This window comes from Prionailurus viverrinus, chromosome B3 (genome assembly GCF_022837055.1).
Source record: "Prionailurus viverrinus isolate Anna chromosome B3, UM_Priviv_1.0, whole genome shotgun sequence".
NCBI classification, from domain to species: Eukaryota; Metazoa; Chordata; class Mammalia; order Carnivora; family Felidae; genus Prionailurus; species Prionailurus viverrinus.
In genome coordinates this window covers 46,083,269-46,095,406 of record NC_062566.1, presented here as the reverse complement: position 1 = coordinate 46,095,406, position 12,138 = coordinate 46,083,269, and the positions used below count along the sequence as shown (strand labels likewise).

At 36.4% G+C, this 12,138-nt stretch overlaps 1 protein-coding gene across 1 annotated transcript in view; it reads right to left on the bottom strand.

Annotated features, from left to right (window-relative positions):
* WDR72 (WD repeat domain 72) overlaps positions 1 to 11,295 on the bottom strand; it is a 202,487-nt gene extending 191,192 nt beyond the window's left edge. The window contains exons 1-3 of the mRNA XM_047864633.1: positions 11,143 to 11,295; positions 6,940 to 7,046; positions 797 to 875 (exon numbers count right to left, since the gene is read on the bottom strand). Of these exons, the coding sequence (XP_047720589.1) occupies positions 797 to 875; positions 6,940 to 7,046; positions 11,143 to 11,295 (339 nt within the window). The remainder of the gene's footprint in view (positions 1 to 796; positions 876 to 6,939; positions 7,047 to 11,142) is intronic.
* Between the last annotated feature and the right edge of the window lie 843 nt (positions 11,296 to 12,138).

The following is a 12,138-nucleotide window of genomic DNA, read 5'->3' as shown; positions in this document are numbered from 1 at the left end:
GCTTCATGTTAATAAGAAACAAACATGTTTGAAGAGTGTGTGAGGAATTCTAGTGCCAAGTAAGTTTTGAGAACAGCTTTTATCAAAGATTGAGTAACACATTCTACTCCAGACAGACTCTCTCACTATTAAGATTTTGGCACCACAAAGGAGTTTGTGAATATTGCAGTGCAAGTCCTCAATGCTAAAAGCAATGAGTAAAACATTAAAAAACACTGTCAGCACCATTGGTATAATGCAACTGCCTTACCTGTATGCTGGGAGTCCATCTACCAAAAGGTAAAATCTCTTTTAAATACTGGGAAATAAAGGTATGGCTATACCTTTTGCTCTCTTTTCCTAAATAAGAAATTAAGAAATTAAGAACCTATCCACCTAAAAATAGTTAAAATTAAAGACAAGAAAACCTTTTTTGCTTTATAAAATAATTTGTCATTAAAACCGAATCTTTCTACGTGTGTATCTGTGTGTGTGTGTGTGTGTGTGTGTGTGTGTGTGTGTGTGTGTGTGTGTTTGGAGTGTAACTAAGAAAAAAAAAACTGTCTTTCAAATGTACCTATGTTAAAAAGACACAAAAATAAAGGAAGAATCAGGAAAACAATTCTTGAATAGTTTACTTTGGGGGGAAAATGCCAAAATAACAGATGATAACTGACAGTGTTCTATTTCAGGAACAAAAGAAAAATTAAAGAAAAGAATATCCCCCCCAAAGACATTTTTTTAAATATGTGCCTAGAAAATGCTCTAAAGGAATTGTAGAATCCAGAAATGTTCTGAAGGGACTGAATGTACTTACACAGATTGCAGTGTGCCTGTAAGGAAGCGTGGCCTTCTCCACACGCTGTCCGTTCGTGACATTCCAAACACACATCTCCCTAGCAGAGATAACTTGGTATTATTCTCTGTCATTTCCAGTCAATTGGCTGAAATAATTTTTGTGCCACCAAGTTTTTCTGTAGTGCTGCACTTAAATGCAACCTGATCGTTTATGTGGCTTTTTGTTACAGATTACTGAGCAAGAAAATGTTGTGGTCATTAGCAGGGATGACATACTGTATCTGTGTCTTTTTGTTTGGGTAATTACACCCTGCCGCCAGCCTACAGACCTTACCTTAGCACCAACCTGACCTAAAACAAATTGTGTGGATACAGCTATCACAGTCTGTTAGAGTGACAGTACAACAATCTTTCCGTGGAAACTGCATCCTCTTGAAAATGGTTTATTTCACTGAACTTAAACTACATATTCTGAAAAGCATAACGCATCAAGGGCTGCATCTTCTGGAGCCGAGGTATCATTTTTATAAAAATAAACAGTGCCACCAAGAGGCTATATTTGGTCTATAATTGATAATGGTTTATTTCTTTGCTTATCCTGAAATGCTGAAATCACACTTGCTGCTGCATGTTTAGAAAATTCTAATTGTTTACAAAACTCTGACTTGGTTGCATATATGTTACAAAGATGTACATACCATTAGGAAACACAGTGATAAAATGCATCCAAGTACAGGGCAATTTAAATCTATGTGATTTCAGTTCACAAAAACCAGAATGGCTGTTTTAGAGTTGTTTGGTAATATTCTTCAGTTTTCACACTTCCAACACATAAGCAAAACTTTCCATGAAAAAATTAAGGATAGCTTTATTAGCTCTAAGGGAGAAGCTGCTATTAAGAAGCAAAAGATACGAATTAATCATAGTAAATGCTAGATGCATTTGGTGTTTGCCAGCCTTTTTGTTTTTCTGGCCAAACACTGGAAATCAATCTTTAAATCAGTGGTTCTCTACCTAGGGCGATTTTGTCTCCCAAAGGACATCCGACAATGATAAGAGATTTTTGGTTGTCACAACCAGGAACACACTACTGGCATCTAGTGGGGAAAGGCCAGGAATGCTGCTAAATATCCAGCAATGCACAGGAGGGCCCCACAACAAAGAATTCTCCCGGTGCTCCAAAATGTCCTTAGTACTGAGGCTGAGAAATCATGTTCTAGATATAAAAACAAAATATTCATAGTTTTTTCTCTCTGTTTATATCCAAACATATTCCAAAAAGGATTTGAGGCAATATGAAAACTCATGTAACTCAATAAAACAAAGGGAAAATGTGCACACGTGTGTGTGTGTGTGAAATAAAACTAGGAAAAAAGGTAGAAATTGAAATAATATATCTCAAAGGTAAAAAAAAGTGTCAAAGATAAAAATAAATAGAACTTTAAGTCACTATTAATATAAAAGTTTAGCTTCATAAGGAATTGGAGTTTATTAACATGGTTCTCAACTCTAGCTGTACATCGCCTGTGCATATTTCAAAAATTATACATAGAGATTCTAATTCCATGGCTCTGTGTTGGAGTCCCCACATGTAGGTTTTGCAAAGCTCCTGGTCATTAATCTGTTTCTAGATAAGGCTATCTCTAAACCAGTGGTTCTCAACTGGCTATACATGAGAGTTATCAGGGAACTTTTTAAAAATACTGGGGCTAGGACCCAGACATCAAGCCATGCTAATAAAATCCCATTTTCCAAGGTTGGAGCCTGTATCAGTAAAAGCTCTCTCCGTGATACCAATGTTTCTCTTGGATTCTAAAGTTTTCCCTATTTGTTTGCTTATTATCTTATTTTCTATCTTAAAGTAAGAAAATATATATACAAAAACACCACAAAGCAAAAATCGACTCTTATGCTTCGCAGTTCTTTTTAAGAAAAGAAAGCAAATGTGTTGTGTTTCAAAAATAGCATTGACATTTTAGCTGGAACAGTACAAGTTACATATTTAATAAGAACACAGGAAAATTAACTGTTAAAATGTACATTCTTCTTTTCCTTTTGAAATACTGTTACCAAAGTTTCTAATAGATTAAATCATCTTCAATTAAAAAGGAAGCTTAACTCAAAAAAATTGTTTAACAATTGCCAAAATTTTTAAATTTTTGATTTTTTAAATTTGAGTTAAAAGAGGAACACAGAGGAAAGTATCTGCAACATATAAAATTAGAAAATTGTGGGGCGCCTGGGTGGCGCAGTCGGTTAAGCGTCCGACTTCAGCCAGGTCACGATCTCGCGGTCCGTGAGTTCGAGCCCCGCGTCGGGCTCTGGGCTGATGGCTCAGAGCCTGGAGCCTGTTTCCGATTCTGTGTCTCCCTCTCTCTCTGCCCTTCCCCCGTTCATGCTCTGTCTCTCTCTGTCCCAAAAATAAATAAACGTTGAAAAAAAAATTTTTTTAATTAGAAAATTGTTAAATTCCCACTGATTTCCTTAAGAAAAGCCCCCCCCCCTTTTTACTCAATCTGTATCTCTACCTCAGCAGCTCAATAAAAATTCATCCAGTGGATAAGCAGATCAGTCACCACTCTTATATCCACTTTTCTACTTTCAGAAATAGACTATTTTCTTTGGTCCCTGCTTATTCTTATATTTATTTGCCTATAAAGTTGTTATGATTATAATTTTAACAAAACATCTAGAGGGAGAGGAGATAAACATGGTTTGCCATCTTGAATCCAAGTCCCTTATGTTCTTCAAACTCTCTTTTATCTTCCATTATACTTTTAGGGTTTCATTGGCATTCTCAGGTTCCATTCTGCTTCTGGAATGCTGGTTTCCCTTAGTTTTGTCTTAAGCTTTCTTACCATCTCACATTTCGCACTCTCTCTGGGTGAATTATCTACTCCCATCACTTCAGGTAGCACCCATATGATGTTGGAATCCCAGACCAATTCACTGAGCTCTACATTTCCATACACAACTGGCTATTAGATGTCTCTACCTAAATGACTTGCAAGACTTCACACTCTTCATATTCACAATGAAGCAAAACATCTGCCTGCCTTAGTTTTCTATTCTCAGTGAATGGTATCATCACCAATGAGTTTCCCAAGTCATTCTTGACATCACATTTTCTCTCACTGCCCCCATGTTCAGTACTCACTATGCCAGATGTGTTCTCTGAACAAGCAGCATCAGCATTGTCCAGGAAACGTGTTAGAAATGCAAGTTCTTGAACCTTAGCCTGGACCTACTGAACCCATATCTCTGGAAGTGGGGCCAGAAGTCTGTTAAACCAGCTCTGTAAGTGGTCCTACTGCAAGCTCAGGTTGGAGAAGCACTGCCCTGGAAGACTCTAAGACTGGGTACTTGCCCAACTTTCTTACTTCTCGCTTGTGATTAAAAGTTTTTTTAATAAGTAATAACCCCCTTTATCAATGCCAAGGCTTTTTTTGCCTTAAGGTTTTATTAACTACATGTATTTATTAACATAAAATATTTACATAGCAAATATCAACATTTTGGTCATTATTCATCTGGTAAATCTTTTTTCCATCCATTTACTTTTAACCTTTCTATGTCCTTATGCTGTTTTTGTCTTTTAAATTGTATGACCATCTACGTGATTTAACTAGAGGGCTCAGTCTCAATTGAGATTATGGTTTTAGTCAGATTTATCTCAACTACATTATTCTGTGCTTTCTATTTGCCCCATTTATTTTGTCTCCTTTGGATTAAATAACATGATTTTTCTTTTCCAAATTGGAAGTTCTGTATTCTATTTCTTTTATTTTGATTTCTTCTATCTGTTCTTTTAGCAGCTACCCTGGAAATATGTACATCTAGCTTTTTTTTTTTTGTACATCTAGCTTAAAGCCTAAAGTTATTCAACATCTTTACCCACCTCTAGAACAAGAACATGTGGAATCTGATCACTACACTATCCTATGTGATTGTTGACTAGAATTGACATATTTATAGATTGTGTGTATATATGGCGGTGGGGGGTGGGAGGTATATATAAACATTATTGTCTTCTAATCTATATTTATTTGCATTTTCTAAAACGTTGCTGGTTTTGTTCAATATTCCTTCTTCCATCTCAGCTCTTCTGTATGAAATCATTGTGTTTCTTACTGAAGAATGTCATTTACAATTCTGGTGCTTATAGAGGGTCTATGGGCAGTGAACATTCTTAGTATTTGTCTTAAATACTTACTTAAATAGTTAGCATTATATTAATACTTATTAATACTTAGATACTTAAGTACTAATTACTTAAATACTTAATAAATGCTTAACATTTGTCTTAAATACCTATTGTGACTTTATTTTTTTAAAAGACATTTTCGCTAGAGATACAATTCTAAGTTGGCAGTTATTTTCTCTCAGCTTTTTGAAGATATTTCACTGCTGTCTAGTTTCCATTTTACTGTTGAGAAGTCAGCTTAATTACATTCCTTTATAAATCTGCTTTTTTCCCACTAACTCCTTTCAGGATTTTCTTTTTCTCTGGCATTCTCTGGCATTGTCTGTTTCAACATCAGGCCTCCAGGTATCTATTTCCTTTCATGTATCCTGGGATTCATTGGGATTCCTGAATCTTAGGATTTATGCCTATTGATGACATCATACTTTGGGGGAAAAATGAAATACTGAGTCAAAGCAATTTTGTGCCTCTTTGATCAACTTGGAAGCAGAAATGCTAAGTCCACAGTCATTCCCAAGTCTACTCAAAGCTAAAGTCATTGTTTGGGGCATAATGGACCAGGCGTAGTACACTAATAACTTCCAGCAGATTAAACCAAGATTTGCTAAGTATGCAATAGCTGAAATATAGATACTGCCTAAAAAGTATCTCACAGATGCAGGCTAAGTTTTGCATCTTGAAGGAACAGAATTCTAGAAAATTCAAATCATTTTGGAAAAGAAAGACCAAACCAGACTCTTTGGCTCTTTAATAATCATATTTGCAGGGTCATACAGCTAAATTCATCTATCATCAAGAATATGCCCATTAACCTTAGTTTCTTTTTTGGAGCTAGACTACTATGGGCAAAAACCTCAAGCTGGAACTCAATTACTTTCCAGAGCTATTTCTCATTTAGCTATTAATTTTCTCAATTTTCCAAGTAGACTCGGAAAAATAAAAAATTGCCATCTCCCAAATTCTCTAGACTCGGAATGGGAGTCCTAGCATATGAAAGCTACTAGCAATTGTTAAAAAAAGAATGTACCAGTGCATTTCACTTTAGCCTCATCCAAAGTTCAATCTCTCTAGGTTTAACAATTATGTCTTTGCTATAAGCTATGAGAACAGCTTTGATATCTGTTTCACTAGCATTTTGTTAAACTATTAAGTTTCTACAAAGTGGACACTCATTATTCTTTTCGTTCTCAGAATTCAGAGCCATGTAATTTCTTCTCAGATTAAAAACAAAAAGGAGGGGTTTCTCTTGTTTCAACCTGTAATCCAATCCCTGATTCACAAATGCATGCTGAATCGATTCTGCATTCCTGGGTTTACTCTGGCAAATAACTCATCAGCTGAGCCCAGTAGATCTTCCATCAGTGAGGCTTTTCTCTTACAGCTAAGTTCTATTTCATTGGAATAAAGCTTGCTTCCATGAAACTGCACCCAAATCACAGTCTATTTCCCCTTTTTCCCATCATCCCACTTACCACTGAGTCCTCTCTTCTGTTTCTTCTATAATGATATCAGACGAGTGTATTACATAAGGAGTATAAGTATTGAGTTGTTGTACAAAACTATGAAGGCTTGGATAGTTTGCTTAAGAGCTCAAAGTGAGTTACAACTTGAAAAAAGACAAGCACCCAGACTTTTCCGTTTTCAGATTCTATAACAGGTGGCATTTGCCAGTATCTTTTACAGAGGGAGACTGCCACAAGGCCTGATACACATGTTGGGATGTTTATTCTGATCTTAATCCAGAAAAAAAAGAGTATTAAATTGGGAAACATAGTACTGATCACATTCCTTGGGATCATGACACAAATTACCATTCAAGATCAAAATTTTCCTATATGTAAAAGGAACATGATAATCACTAAGATTTCCTTCAACTCCCGAATTCTGTACCCCATTAATTGGTTTTAAAAAGGTAGAGACAATACAGATGGTTACAAAGTTGCACACATCTTACATACCCATTTTCAGCAGCACTAACGACATAGGGCTGTTTAGAGAAGTCTCTCGCTTTTGCCAAACATGTTACAGAAGCCGAATGACCAAACAGAAGTTCTTTAGCTGAAATCTGAAAATGATCAGGGTAAGCTTTTAAACAGTTGTAAACTTCTTAAGAATATAAACATCATTTTATGTGACTATTCATAATTCTGATTAGAAAATCCTGTTATGTTTTTGCTCTACATACGTTTTAGGAAAACTGATTTATGCCACATGAAAATCCACAGAATAAAAAAAATCTATTTTTTAATGTTTATTTATTTTTGAGAAAAAGAGAGAAAGAGAGAGAGAGAGAGCGCACAATTGGGGCTGGCGCAGTGAGAGAGGGAGACACAGAATCCGAAGCAGGCTCCAGGCTCTGAGCTGTCAGCACAGAGACCCATCCGGGGCCTAAACCCATGAACTGTGAGATCATTACCTGAACCTAAGTTGGCACTCAACCAACTGAGCCACCCAGGCACCCCTAAAAAAATACCCAGATACAGGAATTGTGTTGTACACATTTTTTTGGTTTTTGTTTTCAGTTTTATATCCATCTTGACAACTAAACAATCACCAGACCTGTTTTACAACATCTAGGTTTTGAATACAAGTAAGTCGGTGTTGATGTTTATTATGCACAAAATGTGCCTCAAATGATAGCAGCATGTTAATGCGCAAATTTCAGAATGCAGAAATGAGTTTACAAAATAATACAAAGAAAACATTACCCTTTTTGTAATCATTATAACCTTACTGTAACCTTATGTGGCTTCTTGTCTCAGAAATAAAAACTAATAAAAACTAATTTTTCCACACTAAAAGTCAGATTTTAACTAAGCTCTTATTTAAAAACACCGATTTTTAAACATGAGTTTAAAAATATGGCATTGAAGGCTAATTCTTCCATTATCTCATGTGTGAAAGATGTCCAGTGCTCTTTGTTTTTATAAAACAAGATTGTGAAAATCAAATTACAAAACAGGAAACATGCAAGATCCCTTCAAATGGAGAAGAGGTTGTCAGTAGGGACTAAAAATTTAATTTGAATGACTAGAAAATTTGTAATAAAACTTGTCCTATGGGTAATAATCTATTTCCAAATTAATTCATATTCATTATGCTTTTTCTGAACTATGTAAACATATCCATAGATGATAACCAAATCATATCAATGAGTACAAATTATTTCAAAACACAATTGTTCTCTGCCTTCATCTTATTTCTATCATAATCAGCAATACTTCTCTAAAAGATGTTAGATTAAATTTCCAGTACTACAAAGAAGTTTTGTGGTTGGTGAGAACCATTTAAAACCCAAGTTCTTATTCCACCTTTTTCCTGGGAAATCCAGAAGGTCCCATCTCAGAAAATAACATACTGTCTTTCCCCATCATCACATTTGAGAACACATACCCCCAGGCATTTAACACCTTTCCATATATTACAGGCCAAATTAAGCAATGAATCAGGGCAAATCAAGGACATTCCCTCTCCTAGAGAAAATCCACTATGAATAAAACAGCATAAAGGAATTCCATTGCTTTGCATATGGAGTCCTCATTCTGCTACTAACTCCCCACATGTAGTTGAATAAGCTCTGACTCTTCAGTATAATCTCTTCATTTTATCATATTCTGGAACTGCTGTGAGGAATAACAACAACAAAAATCCACCATCATACCTGCTCATTGTCATGATGAAATCCACGGCACCTTTACTTCCATTCATGGGCTCTACCTGTATGAAGCGTTGCCAACCCCGCCCAATGCCAAGAGCTTCCAATAGCACAAATGGGAACACACAACTTGCTGTGCATCCACCATATCCAGGCACTAGTGCAACTATGAACAGGGTCTCATCCCCCATTTCACAGATGAAGAAATCAAGGCTCAATGAATATGTCATTTGTTTGACATCAAAGTTGGTAAATATCAGAACTAGAACCTGATCAATCTCTCCATTCTCTTCCTATACACAATATTGCTACTCTTCAGTTTGTCATTGTTGTGTTTCTTTCTGAGTATTAAATAGGAAGAAAAATAGAACACAGCAACACTCAGGGAATATATCTGGAAGGATGTTCAACTCACCTTTCTCTATGCTTAAAAGTGTTAAAAATACCAGAAAACACAAGTGAAGTAGTTCTTAGCATGAAACCTTGGAGAAGCTCCTCACTGGGAGACCCCACGAAGAGGTCTTTGGGAGTCGGACCCTGAGCTTGGGATGCATGTGTTGAGAAGCCCAGGACAGGGAGGTACTTATTCTCTAGCTTCCCGGTACCCTACAGTCCCACCACCCATGGACAGGGAAAAACTGAGATGTGTTTCTAATCCCCTAATAAATACTTGGATGCTCCAAGATGTCCAGAACTTAAATCACCTCCTTTCCCTTCCTGTTCCTATTCTCTAATCATCTCTATTCCTTATACAAATACAGGATACCATCACACCACCAGTCCCACCCACCACTCAAACCCCAAATCTATAAGGTAACCTTGACTGTTCCTGCACATTTACCCACACTCCAATCATTTGCTCAGTTCCTCCCATTCTTTCTTCTTAGTATCTTCCCAGTTTTCATCTCCTTTTCTTCCCCTCTGTCACTGACTTTGTTCATACTCAAAAACTTTCTTGCCTAAATTAACATAGAGGCTCCTACCATAGTCACTGTCCTTTATCTCTTCTCCCTCTGCCGTCAGTATGCCCTTGACATTAATACCAAATGATAGTCTAAATCACAAATATAATAATATAGTATTATGTCATCTTCTTGCATAAATCATCTCAAAATCGCTTAATTTTGCCACTGCTTTTAATTAGCACATGGTGTTAGTTCTTGCTAGTTAATTTTTTTAAATCTAAATCCCTCAGCCCTCAAGGTACTCAGAGTACCTTGTATTATCACATAAATGCACAGCATTAGCCAATATCCTTCCTTTACTGCACTGCAGCCCCTTTGATGGCCAGCACCAAGTCTTCTCGTGTTTGAACCGAGGTACACAGCGTACTGCCTAACTTATATGTAGTCAATAAATGCATGTTGAATAAATGCTGAATAAATACAAGGAACGTATGTAAAAAGATACAAATGCTAAGATTCCAAATTTCTTAAGCTTATTGCATCCTACCTATTATATAACACAACCACTCCAGCCAGAAACCACTATACTGAAATATTAAAAACAGTAGCAAGACATTTGAAGCCATTTAGAAGTGTGAGTTTAAACTCTAAGAGATAATACATGTGGTGGGCCACTTTTTTCAAAGCTCAACTGTTGCAATAAGACCAGTTCCTTCTTTCTGGGATGTTCATAAACATTGAGCTGAGCTGCTCTGCTATGCAGTTCTTGGCAGTCCTGCAGTGTAACTCTTCTGTGATGGGAGATGTTAATTAATTACACTATAAAATAGAATTACAATTAATTGTTAATTTAGGTTTTAAAGTGACAAACTTTAAAGGCTAAAAATAGTCTTTGATCTTTAAAAGGCTTCTTAATGAGGGCAGTATACTTTAAGTACATCATTAGTTTAAATGTTCAAATTGGGTCTAGAGGCTGCTAGCACTAAGAAAATATCTATTCCAATATGTTAAATGTTTATGACTTGGGACAGGGACAATTAATTGCCAATCAATGGGCCAAAACCTAGGTGAGGTCAGGTTCTGAGATAGGAAGACGACAATAGTAAAGTGGATTTAGAGCTTTTTGATGTGATCTTTAAAAATCACATGCAAGCAGAGACTAAAAGAATAGCAAGAAGGCCAAACTGACAGAAACACCCAGATAATTAAGATATTACTCATTTAGTTAATAGCGGTTTTCAAGGGTGCCCTTTGTTTAGATTAACGAGCCATAATTTTTAGAATTATACTTATATGTCTGTAGTTCAGTTACTTAAACATATAATTCAGGATGTAAAATGGTAACACTCAGCACAGCTTCAAGGGTGATAACACTTAGCTGGTAGCTAAGATTAGCAATATTCATAATAAAATTTTCAAATAGGATCTTGATCCATCATATAGTACTTCATTTTCTCCAAATTCAGAAGTAAAACCAATTTATTACTTCAGTAATCACCTACTTAACAATCATGCAAAACGTCCACTGTCATTGCAGGAAGAATCAAATTGTGTTTATATTGGGAGTGCTTTCTGTTTCAATGTTAATCACTTTCACTAACCTTTAGTTCAGGTGAGAGATTCCAGAGACAGAGCTGACCTTCTTGACTTCCAGTCACAATGGTTTGCTGGTCATCAGTGATCATGATGGCAGTGATGCTGTGTGGAGGGGCCTTCTTCCCCCAGAGCGCCACTGCCTGCAGGGAGCACCTCATGCTGACAGAATCTTGAACAAACAGAGAAGGGAAGTGGACACAGTCATCATTCAAAAATTTGGGAAGACTTATCATGTCACAAAGTGGACTCACCATGATCTAAACTCTGGGATGTATTCTCCCAGAGATGGGGAAAAGGGTGCTTCCCTGTCAATTAGAGGAGAAGACACTCATTAGGCATTGAAATTACCATGCTCAGTATTAATCCATCAAACAGAAATGGCTTTTATCCCAATTTGTGACTTTATTTATTTATTTTTTTAAAGTAGGATCCATACCCAGCAAGGAACCCAGTGCAGGGCTCAAACTCACAACCGTGAAATTAAGACCTGAGAGCCAAGATCAAGCGTCAGCCTTCTAACCAGCTGAGCCACCCAGGTGCCCTTCAGTTAGTAACTATTAATGCAGACAAAGAGAAGGATAGGAATAATCTACCCACTCCACACACAGCTCTGACTACGGGTGATCCTGACTTGCTCCAAAGCCCAGCTAGGCCTCTTAAGAAGAATAGAGCTGGCTACACACTATAATACAAAGACAGCTTTGCATACTTTTTCCCCCAAAACGTCATCACTTCACCTAAGTAACAAATATCTGAACTTTGTAATTAAGAAGTAAATCTTTCCTATAAAAACAGTCTTTTCTAGTCTTCAAAGATTCATGCATGATTGTCCTGATTTCTGTCATATTCATGTTCTGTTTTTAGTTCACTTATTTTTGTATTTGATATCTTTCTCAATAAGAATTTTCATGAAATTACTACCTTCATGTACAGGTTACAAGGGTTAAGATGAATAAGCAATTATCAAAAAAAGCTTGCCTGTATATCCCCCAAAATGATCT